We start from the raw sequence: 20,157 nt of genomic DNA, 5'->3' as shown, positions 1-20,157 counted from the left end.
TATATAACATATGTGGTACAGAGTCTCACTGCGCAGCTCAGACTCATAGTGATCCTCCTGTTTTCAGCCTTCCCAGCGCTAGAATTACAGGCATGTGCCACCACGCCTGGTCTCAGTGGCTGGTTCAGTGAGCCTGGGGCAGTGCCAGCATGGCATGTGGTGCTGGGGCTCAAACCCCAGCCCCTTTGCTTGCCTAAGTAGGTGCTTAGTCTGCTGAGCTATCTTGTTAGTCCTTTCAAAATAAAAAATTTTAAAAGGTGCTGTAGATGTAGCTCAGTGCAAAAGCCCTGAGTTTAAATTTCCTATTTTTCTGAGTTGCTCATGAAATACTCCAGATTTTTCCATATCTGATTCTAATGAAAAATTGCCATTGGATCCAAATCTTTAGCTCACTCACTTATTCAGATAGACAGCAGAGAGACCATAGACATGATCCATCTTTTCCACCAGCAGATTCAACTCTGAACGCAGAGTTGGGACACTGGAACCAGATGGAGACTGATGGAGAAAGCTGTTGCATTTTGTAGAAACAGTATCCAACTCAGACTTCAGTTGCTGCAAATCCTCCTGAGTGTGCTGACAGAAACAAGAATACAATAACAACAAAGACAGAATTGAACAAAGATATTAGAAAGAAGACTTTATTTTATATTTATTTAATTTATTTATCTGTTTATTTTTTGAAATATGGTCTCTGCGTGGTTCAGGCCAGCCTTGAATTCACTCTGTAGCCCAGGTTGGCTTTGAACTTGGCAATGAGCTTCTTGCCTCAGCCTCCTGAGTGCTGGGATTATAAATGTACACCACCACACTCAGCTAGTCCTTATTTTAAAAGCAAAGTATAAGAAACATCAAAATGCTTATATAAGAAAGGATGACCAAAGTATGAAGCTGCAGTTTTTACAGTCTTATTTTAAAAAAAAGGGGGGGGGACATTAAAAACAAACAAGCTATAATATAACCACTGAACTCTAGTACATCTGTTCATGCAGGAGTAATGATCTGCTTAAGCAATCATCAAATTACTACATGTAATACTAGGTTTGTATAACAAATAAATACATGAAGCATTTTTTTCATTACTAGAAAAGGGAGTTACATAGAGGTTAGAATAAGCCCTCAGTATGGAACTAGATAAAGATATGGGTATTTTTTTTTTGGCTGGCTCAGGCTGCCTTGAGGGCAGATCTGGTAAGGCATGAGTATCTATAGAGATCGAACCAGAGTATCCTGAGTGACTGCTTTGCTTAAGTAGGCACTTAAACAAAGGAGCTAATGGGCAGGCCCCCAAAGGTAAATGGGTTCCCTTTTTTTTTTTTTGGTGGAACCGGGGATTGAACTCAGGCCCTTGCACTTGCCAGGTAAGCGCTTATTCTACTGAGCTATCTCCCCAGCCCCAGAACTACATAAAGATAGACACCTATAAATCCACATATTGATCTGTTTAGATGATATAATTACATATACATGGACTTAAACATGTATGATATTTGTATATATAACATGTGTTTTTAGATATGTATAATAGTGTTGATAATGTATGTTTGCTAGTTATGTCTGAGCAGGCCAGAAGCAATGGCACAGCTATAAGCACATTCAGCACTCAAGTCTTGGTTTCTAAATATATTCTCCAAGCAAAAGACGCAGAGCTCTCTGGAAAAAAAAAAACTTGGGTTGGGGCTGACAAAGGCAACAGGAATCTGGAATATCTTGCTTTGTTGAAAGTAAACTGTTCAAAAAATAGAATGACAATGTTAAAAGGGCAGTGAAGCCAGTTTAAAGGGGCTCCCAGTGACTAAATTTGGGAATGAACTAGCTACTGGAGTACATTTGTAATTCCAGCACTCAGGCTGAGGCAGGGAGATCATGAGTTCAAAGCCAGCCTAGGCTACATAGCAAGGCTGAGCCAAGCCTAGAGTATACAGTGACACTATTATCTGAAAAAGAAAAGCAAAACAAAATGGCATAGTGGCACATGCCCACAATCCCTGAACTCTGGGGATGCTAGGATAGGAAGATCATGAATTTGAATCCAATCTGGGCAAGTTAGTGATTTAGTATGACTATTTTTCAAAATAAATTATTTTAAAAAGATTAGGGTCTGAGGTTTAGCTAATTCAAAAGTATAGCAGCCCTGGATTCAATCACTACCACTGTGGTTAACTAACTGAACAAATGAATGAAAGAAAGAGAATGAAAGGGGTCTTAGCATCTATTTTTCTTTTTTTCCCCATAATTTTATTGAGAAACAAATAGTAATGAGATGGTTTCAAATCAAATTGGTAGGATAGTTTCAATAATTAACACACTGCATACTGTCTTCTTAGTGGTTATTTGTTGTACAAGATGCAGACATATCCTATTTACAAACACTATTAGAACAAATCCCTCTGTTCCTTGAATTAAGAGAATGTAGCTATATATTTTGAATACTAGATACAAAATGGTCATTCATCTGTATCCCCTTTTATTGTTTAGTTCCGTCATTCAAATATTATAGGTGTGTGAACTCAACATCAGTATTGGAAGCATCTATTTTTCTGAAAAGAGTTTTATATGAGTATAGAACAGTAGAAAATCTTCACATGAGAATTATAGGCTTATGTGGAAGCCATCTATAGACTTCTGTAATCCCTCCCAGTCAGTGAAAAGCATCCTGCCCCTCTTAGCTTTCTCTTCAGGATTAAACATAACTGAGAAAGGCAAGAAAAATCACTTCTCTTATGCCATTGGTTGCCATCCCCTTTACATTTCCATATAGGTATAATAATTTTTTTTTAACCTTTTATTTATTTGCTACAGGGTCTCACTAGGCCGCTTGGACTTATAGTGATCCTCCTGTCTCAGCCTCCCCAGCACTGGCATTACAGGTGTGCACCACCACACCCAGTTTCAGTGATGGGCTCAGTGTGAGGCCAGCACAGCATACAGTACCAGGATCAAACCTGGGTCCTTGTGCTTGCCAGGCAGGTGCTTAGACCACGGAGCTATCTCCCCAGCCCAGGTGTAATAATTGTCATAGAGCTGTCTCATCATCCCAAGCAGAACTATTCTAATGAACACTCTAAATTCCTTCAACGTTTGCTATAAAATTAAAAAATATACTAATTACTATCCTGTGACATATCTTATCCTGAAGGTGATAAATGTGTAGTCAATCTTTTCTTTTTCTTTTTTTTAATATACTACAGGCCAAAAACTAGCACCTTAAGTCTTTTTCTTTGAATGCTACACAATACTTAATAAAGTAATTTTTGCTACCTTTATTTCAAGACTACTGTATTTTATAGCTTGTTACTTTTCTTAGGCAGCTCACACTACTCATCATTTAAATTTCTAAACAATTCTGTGACTTACTGTTATTGTCTCCATTTTATAAGAACGAAAACTAAGAATGAGTTAGTTTTCTCAAAATTAGACTTTATGCATTAAAGCCCACACTAGAATCTTATATTTGTTGAGTTATAGGACTAAAGGTCACCACAAGCATCTTTATTAATTGTAAAATACATAGCCCAAATGTAATATTGAGAGCAATTTACCAATCCATCCACCTTCTCAAGTCTTTAGGAAACTAATCGATTCAGCCATACACGCGAGGCTAAGAATATGTATCTCAGCCTTCCTTGCACAGGCTGCAAGGAAGAATCCCTGACTGCACTGCCATGAGGCTGTTGCCTTATTTCCTAGGGTCCATACTCTTCTGCCACCCAACTGATGTGAAAGCACTAATTGCCACCAGCACCCATCTTTCTCCTGGCACTTACCTCTTGCTCTGCAATCCTTAATGCAATGTCCTGCCGGGCATCTTTGTCAGTCCTAGAGCTGGCTGGAGACTGAATTCGTTTGACCAGCCTCTGCTCACACTCCTCTAGGCGTAGCCGGATATTCTTCAGCTCCGATATGTATACCTTGGCCATAGTCTCCTCTTTGTCCTCTGTGAATATACAAGCACAGAATAGAAGACCACTAAGTTCCTTATCAGTGATCAACAAAGCTAAGAACAGAAGACCCTCAAATAGAGGGTACCATAAGATCCAGCAGACCAGATATCCTATTGATGAGAGCAAGGTCTCAACTCTTAAAGAGAAACTGTCTGATCTATAGTCAATACATTTTATATTATCTTTTAAGGACCCAAACATGTTACAGCTACAGAAATATGATAGGATAACTAACAACAACAATCAAAATGTCAGCATCTGCAATTCAAGAATTTACAAGATTTTCTCTGTTCCAAGGTGATGCTACTTTGTAGCTCCTACGAGTAGGGCTCTTGTTCCGGCACTCCCCTCCCTACTCCTAGGGTACTCACCGTTCTCCATGGACTGCATCAGGTGCTGGAAGTGGGCTTTACAAGCATCCACTTCCTCTTCTACACGCAGGCGATCAGCCACGGAGAAGAGTGCAGAGTCATGACTATCTTGCAGAAAGTCTTCATAATGGGCTTGGAGGTTTCTCATCACCTGGTGGCAGTCCCCTGGTGCTGAGGATCGCAGCTAGACAGAAACCAAGAGAAAATTGGATAAAATAGGAACACAGTACTTAAGTCTAACATACATGTATACAAAATGGTACAGAGAGGGCTGGTGAGATAGCACAGCGGTCTAAAGTGCCTGCTTAGGATGGCACCACCTGCCGTGCCAGCCCTACCCTCAGGGTAGGCTAAGCTGGCCACCAAAAAAACCAAAAAACAAAAAACAAACAAAAAAAGAAAAAACAGGACAGAAATCCTAACTGTAAACTTTTTTATTTTCACAAACTGAATTTATCTATGTAATTAGCATTTAGACCAAAAAAAAACACAACATGACCAACACCCCAGTAACACAATCTGTACCTCGCTGGATGTGACGCTCTATAACTCTTAGATCACTGATAATTACCTGCTACATAGTTTTATGCAAAGATGATGTCTGACCTGCAAAGTGAAAAGAACAACAACCTCCCTTTGCCAAAGATGTTATTTATTTTCATCAGAAATATCATTAATTATTTTGGCTGCTAATTCTAGTTCTGAATTATCCTTAAACCTGGAGCAGTGCTTCTGATCCCCTTCATTCCCTTAGGCTGGGAAGACATCTCACAGCAATGACAAAAGCCTCTTCTGAAAACTTTCCAATAGTGTGGAAATCTGAGGTAACATTTTCACAATTACCTTTTCTAGGTTCCAGGTCTGTACAAGGTCAAGGTCTTTCCTCAGGTAGTTCCAGGAGATAAGACTTTTGGTGTTAACATGTAGCTGATGCCAAAGGGCCATCACCTTCTGATAAGATTGTTCCACCCTAGAAACAACACAGGATCTGACTATAGCTTTCCTAAGACTTGAATTCCACAATGGAAAACAGAGAAAATAAGAGCATATTGGGGAATCAGCTAGCTTATCAAGTTCAACATTTTGGGGAAAAAAAATGGAATCCCTGAAAGCAAGAACAGAGAGCATATGACAATAACAAAAACCCAGAGAAACAATTCAAGAAGTAATTCTAGATATAAGTTTCCAGCTTATGTTCATTAGCATGATACAAAGAATTTCTGCAGAGAAATACACATATCATTCAAAAGGCAAAAGTATAAAAGCTACTGTGCATTGAGCAGTGTCACACAAAGTTTGTGAAAGCCAGTAATTCTGCTATCATAAGTGAATTTTACTGTTACATAAACCTTTCAAAGGGGCAGAGATGAACAATAAAAATGGTAGTGTATATCTAACAAGAAGCTTTAAAAATAAACAATAAAGCAATGCCTTAAAGGTTCAAAGTGAAAATAATTTTTAAAACATATTTCTGGCCAACAATTGCGAAGACAGAATAAAGACATTTTCAGATATAAGAGGTATCAAAAAATTTACCACCCCTGTGCTCTTTTTCAGTAGCTCTGGACAGTATACTCCCTGAAGGCAGGTAGCAAACCAGTAAGACTTGGAATCTATGGTTCCAAAACAAAACAGAAGTGAATCCCCCAAAGATGATGTGAAAAACCACAGGCAGCACTAAATCAGGGCAATAGAGCAGGAACAGACCAAGAAAGTAAGATAGAATGAGTGAAAACAGAAGGCTCCAAGAGAAGAAAATGAAAATTAGGTGTGGTGTTTCACAACATTTGAAGAGATTTTTGTAGTTATAGTAAGAAGAATCTGGCAATAAATTCATAATATGCAGCTGGACAAACTGAAACACCAAAACAATTACCCAAGGAAAAAGTTATACAAAAATTAATAAAATAATTTATGTATGTCTGACCAGTTACTCATTCATCCTTTAATTCAACAACCATCTGAGTTTCTACTACATACCAGGAATGGTTTTAGAGGCTAAAAATGCAAACAAAAATAAAAATGCAACCACCTGAAGGAAGCAGAAAGTGCAAAAAGTCCTTAGATAAGAAAATGCTTGCTGTGTTTGAAAAACAGGAAAAATAGCAGAGTATAGGAAATGTGGGAAAAGATGAGGTGAGAGAGGTGAGGCATGACTGCTTCTTAATGATGCCCACCCTCGAGTGCCTCACAGCTCAGCTACAATGTAATGACAACTAAATAATCAAAAATAAAACAACTATGACATAAGTACATTTAGAAGAAAAGTTGTGTGGGTGTGTATAAAGCTAAATGTTACTTTCCTGTAGTAACAAATTTCCAATGTTGAAAAAAGAAAAACATCAAACTGTTTCAAAATCTGGAGGTTAAAGCACAGAAAAACCTGCTAACAGAGTTGAAAATAGCTGCATTCCAGGTAGAACCCATGGGTTGGGACGACTACTCATCTTTTCTTCCTTTCCTCTTCTCTCTCATGAGACAGGGTCTTCCTGTCCTGCCCCTGCTGAACCTAAACTCCTGGCCTCAAGGGATCCCTCCTGCTCCAGTCTTCCAAGTAGCTGGGACTAACAGCATGTGCCACCACACTCAATTAGTTTTCATTATAATATGCTTTCTAGTATAGCCCAATTTTCTACAATGTGTACATAAACTATTTTAATATAAATTAAAGTAGTTGTTACTATAAAAATGAACCCTCTGAGTGTAAGTTATTTATAACCAAGAATTCTTTTAAAAAGAAGTATCACTAAACTATTGAAGATCTACTGTGGCTGGCAACTGATACTTGATTTCCCTCACAGGAAGACATTTTCAGAAGAAACTTCACAATTTGCTTGCTCGGTTCAGGGAGATCACAAATGGGAGTTCATCACGCTAAGTACATCTGAGACAAACAGCAGAGGTAGCAGCACTTAGCTGAACAGTTACCTGCTGGCCATTTCAATGGCATCCTTATTGGGTGCAGGGATGAGGAAGCAGACTGATGGCACCATTGCTTCATTCCCTGTGGGGCTGATCACCTTCCATTTGGTCCGCTGAGAGTTGTCTTCCAGCACACACTCATCATTCTTGCAAATAGTGATCTGAAGGGACAAAGTCACAAGTTATTGCTCATGGAGAAGCCAACTTATTATTATCTGCTACCTGATCCAAAGGCTATGAAATTCTTAAGGAAAGAACCTCTGTTTAAGAAAAGATCTGCATTACTTTAGTGAGAGTTTCTAATTTTTAAATATAAAACACATCAAATAAAACAAGGAAATATAAATGTTAATGTTTATATTAAATTACCATTACAGGTGAAATAACTGAGTATATGAAGTATGAGGAGACTATAAATACCTCAAAAGCCAGTGTGGTGCTATACACCTGTAATCTTAGCATTTGAGAGGCTGAGACAGGGGGAACTGCCATGAGTTTGAGGCCAGCCTGGGCTATACAGTGAGTTGAAGCCCAATCTGAAGTACATTAACAAGACCCAGTTCCAAAATAAAACAAAACACCCAATCAACGAACCAAAGAAAATGAAAACCTCAAGAGGACTCTATCCCAAAAACTATCAGAATAAAAAGTAAGGGGTGGGCTGGTGAGATGGCTCAGTGGTCTAAAGCACCTACTTAGAACAAGCTTAGCAAAGCACAGGGACCGCGGTTCAATCCCCCAGCACCACATGCCAGCCAGCCCGCCCCCTGGTGGGCTGAGCTGGCCACACACACACACACACACATAAATAAATAAATAAATAAAATTAAAAAAAAAAAGTAAGGGGCATAAATAATTGCAGCATTACTTTTTTGAAATTTCTCACTCTCTTCAAATCATTCCACGACTCCTGAAATGTTTACCCATTTTATTTTCTTTTATTTTATTAATGTATTGGTTGTTGCAGGGTCTCACTACGTGGCTCAGATTCATGGTGATCCTCTTGCTTTCAGCCTCCCCTGTGCTGGGATTATAGGCATGCACCACTATGCCAGGACTCTGGCTGGCCTGGCATGTGGTACCAGGGATGGAACTGTGGTCCCTGCACTTGCCTAAGCAGGCACTTTAGGCCACTGAGCTATCTTGCTGGCTCTGTTTACATATTTTAGACCCATAAATCTTTTTCTCTTTAGAGACATCAGTATTATTATTCCTACTAATGCAGACCTACTCATTCATTCATTTATTCATTCATTCATCTGTATACAAATTTTTGTAGAGTGCCTGCTGCTATTATCTCCCAGTGTGCTAAAGTTGCTAGAAATAAGAAATGGCACAATGTTATGCAGGTAAACCTAGTTTATAATTCACATACTCTGTTAGAATATACAGCCATGACACTGTCTGACAACTGCTACTCACCAGACAATGTTGTAAAGGAAATGAGAAAGTCTTGGCTAGAGCGATAAAGACAGACTATTTCAGATCTTAGAGCCACATTGAGAAGTTGAGGACTTAATCCAAAGAGCAACAAGATATTATAGGACTTAAGCAGAAGTGTGTGATTCTTTTTTTTTTTTTTTTTTAATACCATGTTAGTGGTGGAATAAGAATGTGCTAAGAATCAGAAGGCCAATAAAATAATCCAAATGAAAGAAACTTATGATCTAATTTAGGGTTGCAGCAGCATGAAGAGTACATGTAAGCAATATTTATAAGGTAGTGTTAGTAGGACATATTGGTCCTACTAACTGTGGGGATAAGAAGGGAAGAGAAGGACATCTCCCAAGTATCACAAAGTCCCACTCTTGTCAACTTGGTAATTAGGGGATGATGTTGTCAATCATGGAGGCAGGAAGCAGGTCAAGATTGTGATGGTGAGTCCTTTTTTAATGATGGGAGGAATCTGAGCATTGTTAAACTCCCAGTGTCTGTAATAACCCTTACTGAAGGCTTCCCTTCTCTCGCCCTTCCCTTAAAAGAAAAGACTTCTCACCTCAATCTGGCGATAGTCACAGATGGCCTTCACAGAAATGGTGCTGTCTAGCACATGATCTGGACTGCGTGGCTTTAACTGAATGATGGCTTTTGACCTCCCAACAAGACTGGCAACTGAACTCTTGGACTGTATAAGCTGCTCCTTTTCATCCTACAAAATGAGAAGAAAAATAAGAGGCCATTAATGGTGTTACTTAGGGTCAGCAAGTCAACAAATGAAAACTCAGTGCTCCACTCCCTTAAAGAATGTCATTTCTCATTTAAGTAGGGATCCTTGATGGAGCATCTTAAAGACTTAGATAAAAATAAAGAATAAAACTGAGAAAACATTTCTGTTTTTATTAAGTGCTTTTGCACTGTAAATCTGCACATTTGTGTGTCCCTTTTAATGTCCCATAAAGCCACATGCAAAAACAAAACAAAGACAAGCTTATAGTTGTCAGATACAGCTATATAGCTACCAAAGGATTTCTCCAATTATGGTTGAATTGCTTTTTAGGGGAGGTTTATTTTTTGTTTTTGATACGAGGACCAAACCCAGGGATTCCAGCTTGCCAGGCAAGCATTCTACTGCTGAGCCAAATCCCCAGCCCTTAAGTGTATTTTTTTGGTTGAATTATTTTTTAGGGGAGGTTTACTTTTTGGTTTTGGTGCTGAGGACCCAACTCAGGGTTTCCAGCTTGCTAGGCAAGTATGGTTTTTCCAATTACAGATCAGAGAATGTGGAAGTTAAAAATGATATAATAATAACATAATATTATAGAATACTATTAGCATAATTATTTCTCACTGATAGAAGTTAATCTTTCCCTTTCTGCTTAGGAGAAGCTAAAATTAAGTGATCTAACATTTTTAAAATAATTTCATCTCCCAAGCTCTGCTCCACATATTTAACTTTCGTAAGTTACACTTTCTAAAGAAAGATCTTAGTCCTTCAACCAACAACTCACAAGCAAATGCTGTTGGTGAAGCCATAATGATAAATGACTTAAGGTTTACCTTTAGTACCTTGCCATGCTGTTTTCACGTAAAAATTTGATTGGTTTGAATGAAGTAACATGCAAAGCTGAGACTGGCAAATCTCTGCAAACTCAATTATCTTAAAACCTAATGAACTTCATAGCAAAATTGGTAGTAATCTACTACCAAATTCCGTTACAGAGTAAATGGTAAGATTTTATTACTCAGGATGTTTCAACCCCATTGTGAGGCATAACACAGTTTCCCGAAGAGGCTTTTCTTAGGATGGATGTAGATGTGATGAGAGTAAAGAGTTAATAATGTTAAGAAATGCCATTAAAGATTTAAGAATATGCAAGTAAAGAAAAAGAAATGCTTAAATGAACTACCTGTGCCTGTCCCCGGGAGCATGATTGAAAGAAATACAACTTTAACTTATTAGTTAAGAAAGAGGAATGGAATACATCAGGGAAGACAGCCACACTTTCATACTTGAGAGCTGGTCTACCCATTTCAGTTTCCTTATAATAAGAGTCGATTTCTGTCTAACCCACAGCCAAATATCTCAAGTTCCAGAGACCAAGTGCTCAGCATGGTAAAGTTCTGAAAAGAACCAGAAGCCAGGACAGATACTCCCGAACCTGACAGACAAGCTGAGGAGCAGACTCAGGTGACTTCATGCCCCGATGACGCCGCCAACCCGATGCCCCTGACCTGGAGAGGAGGGAACAGAGCAGCGACCCTCGAGAAGAGAAGATATGACAATTGCAGAGTTACCCTATAACAGGAAGGTACTCTGTGGGAAGGAAGAGATAACAGCCAAGGATTATATTCCTCCTTCCTACTTGGAGTACCTCTAAGAGAGACAATTTAAAGACAACACCTGATAAATCAGGCTTTTATACTGCATTCCAAATTAATTAACATTGTTTGCCCAAGTGAAGCACTGAATGTAAACTCACACACAGGTTTACTATACATGAAAGTACTGGAGGTTGGGGTGGGGGTATGGCTCAGTGGGAGACTTGCCTATCATGTCCAAGGCTCTAGGTTTAATCTCCCCACACCCCAAAAATAAACAAAACAAAAACAAACTGTATGGGGTGTTATTCGGGTTCTATTAGGAAATTTCTATTGCAATATGAGAATCCCGAGCTTCTCAAAGAGGAAAAGTAATTTCCCTTTTGCAAACGTATTTCTCTTAATTTGAGGTCTAACTGCGCCCTGTCTTGCTAACTCTAAATAATACATTCAGTAAACGCAAGTAGTTCTGCTACTAATTTTACAACCAGCACCCCTGAAGGAATAAATCATTGGAGAAAATGAACATAAAATTAATTTGGATTAAATACTGTAAGTAAAACTATTTTAAAAGGCTCATATTGCTACATAAACTGGATAAAGACTGCCTTAAAATAAGACTTTAACGTTAGTCTTAATTAAAATCAGATTTCTAATACCTCATCATTACCAAAATAAAATAACCATGGAGGAAAAACTGAACTCAGGTCAGTTTCACTTTTCTAGAATTTTCTTTTGTATGAGAGAGTAAAATCAAAGTGATATCAGCTAATCCTTGTCAACCCTGTTCTTCATGCTCCACACCTCATCGTTGGCTCCAACTACTGCATTAAAACAGGAAACATGCAAAGCAAGTACGATGAGCACTGCGCAGTTCAGGGAAGATGGCAGTAACATACCCAAAGAAATCTCATGAAAATTTCTTTAAGGAAAGGAAAGCAAAAAAGAGAGAGAACAAAACAATTAAACTATTTGAATGTGAGTCAGACTTTGTCACAAGAATGACCCAGAAGCTCTCAAGGATATGAACAGCAGCAGCTGACAGGTCACTGTTTCTCAGAAGTAATCATCCCCACCGAAGCAACACCCACCATGGAGTCCTGGAGCAGATCCTCAAGGCGGGACAAGCTGGTGTTGTGGTCACAGGAGTATTTTCGTTTAATGGAGTCTTGGAGGTTCTTCAAGAATGATTCGAGGTCTCGGGCATCATTGAAGAACTGTAGGAAGAAAGAAGAAGGTTTGTTCTCGAAACCTCAGAATGTCCAGGTTTAACTAAGCAAGAATCTGTCTGTGTTGACCTGAGCAAACTGTATGAACTATACTCTGCTGAATTAATGACAGTTCATTACAAAGTCCACAGCAATATAAACTGAAAGGATTTACAATCGGTATTAAAGACAGGTGTGGTGATGCACATTTGTAATACAAACACATGGGAGGCTAAGGCGGGAGGACTGTTAAGAGCTTGCGACCAGCCTGGGGTATACAATGAGTTCAATCCAGCCTTAATTAATTAGCAAGACCCTATATCAATGAAAATAAAGCAAGGCAAAGCAAAACAAACAAAACAAAACAGCCATGTTAGTAAAATGTTAGGGATGACACACAAAGCTTAAAGTTTAGTGAACCACTGTTTTAATTCACTGAAATGATTAAAAAATGATCAATGATTTAATTTAGAGCAAAAATAGGTAATAAAATATTTCCTCCTATACCCTCACCCCAAAATAAGCAGTATATTCTTTCATGTTGTGATGTGCTAGGGGTAGGATGAGGTCTTAGTATTTTACAGCTCCTTTTTCAGCGAGAGGTGGCATCTCAAATCTCTTCCCCTTGAAGTGGGTCAAGGCCAATGGTTTACCAGTAAGTGTGATAGAAGTGGAAAAAATAACTTGTACACAGGGTCTTTCTCCTTCTTGCTACTTCCAGGCCACATGCAGCTTTGAAGAAGGCTATGTGAGCTAAAGAAACATGGTCCCACACCCTGTCATCCTAGCCAATTGCCAGACATTTGTGATCAAACAAATTCCCTGCTTGTCTGACAGATACCTGCAGTCACATGAATGTCAAGTAAAATGAAGAGAACCATTCAGCTGAGCCAGCCCCAAACTAAGCTAACTAAATGATTTTCATTTTAAGCAACTGAAGTTTTTGGGGGGACAGTTTACACAATTAGCTTTTACTAGACATTTTTTTTAAAAATGTATTTGGTACAAGGTCTCACTATGCAGCTCAGACTCATAGTGATCCTCCTATTTTCAGCCTCCCCACACTGGGATTACAAGTGTGTGCCACCACACCTGGTCTCTGGTGGCTGGCTCAGTGCACCCAGGGGTGGGGCTGGCATGGCATGTGGTGCTGGGGATCAAACCCCAGTCCCTGCGCTTGCCTAAGCAGGTGCTTAATAGTCTGCTGAGCTATTTTGCTGGCCCTTAGACATGTTTTTAAACACATCTTCACCATAGGTATACACACACACACAGAGCCCATCATACCTGAAAATAAGCTATGTTTTCTTTCAAGTGCTGTTCAACACATAAGCACAGTTGCCTCATCCACTGTAACTGGGACTGGACAGCAGCACTGTATGCCTGCAACAACCAAGCACACACAGGGCATGAGTTTAACAGACTCAATCTACAGTTTATATGCACTCCTACTTTCACATAGAATTCTGCTAATGGCAGAAAAGTAACAGAAGAGACACAGAGATACTCAATTGGCATCTCTCAATGCTTCCCTTTACCCAACCTGGTTTTCTAAAAGGAGTTACACAATAAAGGTCTCTTTAAACTCAATAGCAAGTAAATCAACAGTCCAGTAAAAGCTAGGCATAAATAAATCACTCGGATTTTTTTGTTTCTGTACTCTAGACAAAATCACTATACCAACCAGTTGCAGAATGAATCTTACTAATACAAAGAAATATAATCCAAGTCACTTTCCTCCATACAATCAGGATTGATATTATATTGTTTTTCCTAGTATTCTTCTTAGATTATCAAGATTTCACAGGTGTTTGAAGACTACAGAACAGTCTGGGATGAAAACAGAAAAGACACAAAACAAATGACCCCTGACCTTTCTTCTAAACCAGTGATGGTGAGCCTCTTAGAGAAAACTGCCCAAATAGTAATCCCAATCCTGCTTACTTATCATACAGTACAAACACCACAATTAAACTGAAAACTGAGGTTTTAGTTTGGAAAAAAACAATTCATACATCACCACCTTTTATCTTAAAAGAAAAACCACACATACCATAGGTTCACCACCACTGCCTTAGACCTATCAACAAAGCAAAGACTCATTCAATTTGAATATTTTTGTAACAATAACTTCTTTGACACATTTGCTAGTTACATACCTCCACTGTTTGCTTGGCTGGGTGGTTTTCAAGTGACAGCAATTCTGCTGTGTCTTGTAGAGATCGAAACACATCCTGCTTTTTCTCTAGTTCCATTGTCAACTCCTAAAAATTGAATTCAGTTTCACAGATGAAGTGAATTAAGGGAAAGAGTAGCAATAAAGAAAAAGCAGGGTTCCCTGCCCTACTTTAAGGCACTTACAACATAGGATTGGTGCCAAAATGAGATGTAGAAACAGCACACACTAGATTTCAGAAAAGGACCAAATGCTAGAATTAGTAGGAAATGATTCACAAAAAACATAGACCTGAGCTAGATCTGAGTAGAGCAGGTGAACACTGAAGGAACACTGAAGGCAGAAAAGAGGTAAACCTGGCTGGGGCAAACAGCAGCACACCAGTGCAGGACATAGGAGCAGAGCAGGGTTACTGACTCAACGGCTAGGCTCAGACCATTCGCTTAAGCTGCAGGGCCTCCTCTGCTAAATTCTATTAATTCTATGGGATCTGACTTATGTGGCTACCTTTCTGTGAAATCTTCCCATCACATTTATTCTTTCTATGAGAAACTTGCAAGGCACTGTTTATATGTTTAATATAGCTTAATTTCAGTTCTCACAGACTTCTTTCTTCCTCAGAAGAATCATATGCTCTCTCCAATTAGAAGGTCATTTTTAAGAACCTCAAATTCATGCTATTAAAGTGAGGGTTAGTAAAAGAGTCTTCTATTTGTATAGGGTTTATGAAATCATTAACAACCCTTGGTATAGAAATACTGAAAGTAGCAAAAAATATTCCTACTTGTTTATCTACACTTTTCACTAAAAAGCATAATTGCTTTATTGTTCCATGAATTTTCCTGTCCACTTTACAAATAAAGAGATCAAGATCAAAATGTTACTAAATGAATTTAACAAGGAGAATTCACACATTACAGGGAAGCCAAGTTTATAATCCAGTCAAAAACTAGTAAGCCTTTTATAAATTACTTAGCCCATATTAATTCAATCTTATTTTACAAAGATCCAGAGAGATTAAATGATTTGCCTAAAGTCTTACAGTTTAGTAAAGAAATGAGAACTTTTAAACTTAGGTCTATCTCACTCCAAAGGCTATAATCTTAACCACAAATTGTACTGTTTCTGAAATGATTGAACTTGCACACTGCTGCTCTGTTCACCCAAGACAATGCCCTCCTAAATGTAGTCCAAATAAATTAAGTCTGAGGACCATACGGTGTCTCTCTCCACATGCATTTCTCAAATGCACAGACACATTAAGCAAGATCCCTATTTCTATTTACCAGACTACAACTCCAGAAACCCAGGCTCTTGAGGCAAACTAGCTTTTTGTTTCTTTCTGTTGCTACTAAACAAACATGACAGGCCTGCTGTGCTAGACTCACAGAGAAGTAATTCCTCTTGGCTGAGATATTAGGATTGTTGTCACTCCAGTCATATGCTAGTTCTTCCTCCTCCTTCTCATTCAACCAGATCAACTCAGCTGTAGCTCTGGAGACAAATTTATGTAGGCTCTGAAGATGCCTCATCCGGAAACTGGAAGTCTCCTAGACAGGACAAGGGTTATACGGTTAGACTGCCAGCCTTTTCATCTGTAGGTGACAGCACATTCAACATTGAAGAAAATGATCTGGAAACTGAATATGGCCTGCATTTTCTCTTTAGTTCTTTATGGTAGTGGAGTCTGAAGCCAGAACCTAACACATTCTAGGCAAATTTTGTACCACACTCCCTGCCCTTAGCCTACCTTTTAATTTCTGAGTTCTTTTCTAGGAATTCAAGTTTTATGATTCCCAGAATCATGTCAATCTTAGGAAGTAGTCAGAGTAACTCTTTTGTGTGGATTCCCAGGATAAAGAATAATGCTGGAGGGGCTGGTGAGATGGCTGTTATGATGTCTCTCAGGTAGATTGTTGTTCAAGAAGAAGGGGGTGATGAATGAAAGCAAGAGACAGGAAAAAGAATAATGTGGGACTGTCTTGCTTCAAGGTGGTATATGGTGAGATTTTTGGACTTATGTGTAAACATAAGGAGTATATAATTCTTTATGCCTATTTTTAAAATATATTCTAATTTTTAAATGTTTTTTAATCATATTCTGTAGGGACTTAAAGTTCAACATATCAATACTGGATGAAAAATACCTGTTCCATATTAAGCCTAAGATGTTTGATATGCAGACAGATAGTGAAGTTAAGCTTAACAGCCTAGGTTGTATGGTAATAACAATAAGCTTCTCTTCTGGATGGTTAACAACCTAAGTTTACAGACCAAAATTAGAGAAAAAGGAGGGCTACAAGGAAAGCCAACATTTTGGCCCTAGCCTTCTAAGGTCAATTAAGACTCAGGACATATGAGAACTTTTACTGTAACGTCATGTAACTCCGTATTGTCCCAAATTTTCTGATCAAGGAGATTATGGGGCCAAAGAGGAAAGTGATCGATGATGTAGAGTGTGCCTAAGGAGAGTTACTTGGAGAGAAAACATTCAGGCTTTCACAGAGAGCACATTGGCCAAGCAATGGCCGTGACTCATCCACATGGCTGACACTGACAAAGGTTCTACAATCTGAGGTACAGGATCTCAGGATAAATCCTGAGGGGATTTCACTGACCTTATCAGACCCCAAAGCTACAACTTTTGTTGCATAGGTCCTGCTTTACCTTGGTCTTAACCATCCCAGCAGAAAAGAATAAAAACGAAATATAAGAAGTAAAGCCATTGTGTTATGTTGAGCTGTAGGGGACTCAGGTCAACAATTTCTGACACTCCCAGTGAAGCGGAAGACCCAATACTATTATGGGCTACTGGACTCTTTTAGAATATTTTACTGAGTTTACACATCTATAATATTCAAATAACGAAACTTAACAAAAAAAGGGGATACAGATGAATGTTCATTTTGTATCTGTGTATTCAAAGTGGTTAGGATAGATAGTTACATTCTCTTAATGAATGGAGTTCTAATGGTGTTTGTAAATAGGATATCAAGTCCACATCTTGTACAGCAATTAACCACTAGGAAGAATGTATGAATTATTGAATGTGTGAATTATTGAAACTGTCTTACCAATTTGATTTGAAACTGTTTCATTGCTATTTGTTTATCAATAAAATTATAGGAAAAAAAAAAGAATAATGCTGGGCCTGTCCTACTCCAGAGAATCTTGATAGACAGGAATGAAAGAAACATCAGCAAGGAGACATGTCCTCTTATGGTTTAAATCTGGTACGTTCTCTGAAAGCCTTCTGTGTTCACAGGTGAAGTGTCTGGAAGGTGTTCAGATTATGGGGATACTGTACTTAGGGGTATACTGATTCACTGGTGAATTCAGCTATTAAGTATGCTTTCAAGAGGTGGGGCCTGGTTGGAGAGAGGGGTAATCAGGAACATGACTTGAAAGAGTATATCTTTCTCCCTGGCTCTCCACCTCTCTGCTTCCTGGCTGCCCTGATATGTGAAGCTTTACTCCACCACAGGCTCTCCCACCATGTTCCTTCTGCATTTGAGTCTGCCACACATGAACTGAAACTTCTAAAACTGTGAGACATAATAAATCCCAAGTGATGGGTATAGGGTTTTATATTCCAGTGATGAGAAAGTGGGTAAGACAAATACCCTCTCTCCCTGTTAATCTCAAACTTTTTATTTTTGTGCCTTAAAGGACATATGGTAAACAGGATACCAAGGAAGGTAATCACAACTATGTAAGGAGACCTTCCAGCAATTCTGGAAAGGTTTAAAGCAAAAGTTATGCTTGATGATTACCAAACTACTCAATTGCTTTTTGAAAGGGAGAGGTTCTACTTATGTAAAACTTTCCACAGCAATAGTTTCTAACTCATAAAGAAAATGAAAAACATATTATCATATATACATACAAGTATACAATAAATAATATAAACTAATAAATACAAAACCAAAACACAGCTACACCATGCACTTCTTTTTTTTTTTTTTTTTTTTGCGGAACTGGGGATTGAACTTAGGCCTTGTGCTTGCCAGGGAAGCACTTATTCCACTGAGCCATCTCCCCGGCCCCACCCATGCACTTCTTGTTGTTTGGAGGGAACTGATTCTCAATAAGCAAAAAACAAGCAGTCAGTCGAAACTCACCTTCAATTTACAATACTGTGTTTCCAGCTTTCCAAGAGTTTCAACGTAGCTGGTATGGAAATTCTGGGACATTTTTCCCTGACAAGAAAGAAATGAAATCTTTAAAAATATGGGGAATGAGCAAATTATATTCTAGAGATTCAGTGGTACAAATGTCTGCACACAGGTAAAGACTGGCTGCTCTGTAATAGCAGAAGTTTAAGACACCAAAATCTCTACATCAGACTTTATAGTCTAGGGCATCAATAGTTCACAGGGTATCACAACTATGTAGTAGACCTTCTAGCAATTCTGGAAAGCTTTGAAGCAAAATCTATGCTTGATGATTACCAAACTATTCAACTGCTCTCTTGAAAAGGAGAGCTGAAATAAAAAATGGGAAGACTGCCGGTTCGCTACCATATGCAGACAGCAAGGAAAAAACCATGAATTTTTGGAGGTAGAAGGTCTGAGGTTTGAGGTGTTTTTGTTTTAATTGTTTTTTTGAGACAAGGTTCACAATGTAATTCAGGCTGGCCTTGAATTTGCAACTCTCCTGTTAAACTTTCAAAGTGCTGAGATTACAGGCATGCACTACCATGCGAGGCTAAATGGTCTTAATTTAGGCACTGTTTCTAATTACTAATTCTAACCTTAGCTTCCATTATCACTTTTCTTTTGACTATAAAGGCTCAGTTTAAAAAAGAACAAAAACACCTTTTCTACAAGGCTATTTCAAAGATTAACAGAGACACAAGTGGAAAAGGAATTTGCTGTAGGTGCTATTCATCATTCATATTTTTTTTCTTTTTATTTCTTCTTTTTAAGACTAGGTTTCACTACGTAGCTTAGGCTGCACTCAAAACTAATGGCAAAACCACACATAAGAAGCAGGAAAGGAAAGTCCACATATCTGCAACCCCTACTCTGGCAGTTTATTTTCCTGCCTCAGCCTTCAGGGTAGGGATTACTGGTATGCACCACCAGACCTAACTATCATAACCATTCGTTTCTAAAGCTCCAAAGCCCTAAAGCAGAGACTGCTGCATCACGGACACCGGCTGCATCATGCACCACCCAATTCACCTGTCCCAAATATAATGTAGATTCTGAATACTACACACCTCATACAACCTGGCTTCTTTGACACTCGAGCCCAGTTCTTCTACACTGGCGTGGATGTGCTGTTGTGCTTCCAGTTGCGACTCCACAGTAGGCAGGTCACTGCCCCACTCTGCTCGTTCCAGTGTCATCTACCAGTGAAAAAATAGACTGTAATTTAGTGCTGAGTAGGCAGGAAAAGAAAACAGAATTAATGTCCACACAAGTTGGCTAAGTATAGAGGATCAGATAAAAGGACAGCTAAACCATCTCCATCATTCAGAACTTTCTATAGGTAAATATGCCATAATCATCCCTAAGTAGCAGGAGAGGAGAACTCACATATTTACAATGGAGGCAGCTTTCTGTGGCTGCAAATGCTAATGTATTTCTGACTTCATCAATCAGAAATGGGTCTTCATAGACTAAACATGACTAACTTTATAATTGAGGTATTTTTCTATGGAGTATCTTCATTTCACAATCAGAACAGATATTAAAAAAATTGAAGGGGGGAACTACCCACTCGGGCCTCCCCTCCTGTCCCTCTCTCGGGACAGGAGCTTTCTTTCTCTC

The 20,157-nt window shown here is 38.7% G+C and overlaps 1 protein-coding gene across 1 annotated transcript in view; it reads right to left on the bottom strand.

The window, feature by feature from the left end:
- Window positions 1-20,157, bottom strand: part of Macf1 (microtubule-actin crosslinking factor 1) — a 276,478-nt gene that overhangs the window by 169,643 nt on the left and 86,678 nt on the right. The window contains exons 15-26 of the mRNA XM_023701121.1: window positions 19,605-19,733; window positions 18,502-18,579; window positions 15,769-15,930; window positions 14,364-14,468; window positions 13,492-13,587; window positions 12,088-12,213; window positions 9,234-9,386; window positions 7,244-7,398; window positions 5,159-5,285; window positions 4,316-4,499; window positions 3,768-3,937; window positions 398-576 (exon numbers count right to left, since the gene is read on the bottom strand). Of these exons, the coding sequence (XP_023556889.1) occupies window positions 398-576; window positions 3,768-3,937; window positions 4,316-4,499; window positions 5,159-5,285; window positions 7,244-7,398; window positions 9,234-9,386; window positions 12,088-12,213; window positions 13,492-13,587; window positions 14,364-14,468; window positions 15,769-15,930; window positions 18,502-18,579; window positions 19,605-19,733 (1,664 nt within the window). The remainder of the gene's footprint in view (window positions 1-397; window positions 577-3,767; window positions 3,938-4,315; window positions 4,500-5,158; window positions 5,286-7,243; window positions 7,399-9,233; window positions 9,387-12,087; window positions 12,214-13,491; window positions 13,588-14,363; window positions 14,469-15,768; window positions 15,931-18,501; window positions 18,580-19,604; window positions 19,734-20,157) is intronic.

Source organism: Octodon degus, unplaced genomic scaffold (assembly GCF_000260255.1).
Source record: "Octodon degus isolate 3935 unplaced genomic scaffold, OctDeg1.0 scaffold00130, whole genome shotgun sequence".
NCBI lineage: Eukaryota > Metazoa > Chordata > Mammalia > Rodentia > Octodontidae > Octodon > Octodon degus.
The sequence above is the reverse complement of the archived record's forward strand: the minus strand, read 5'-3'. Positions and strand labels throughout refer to the sequence as shown.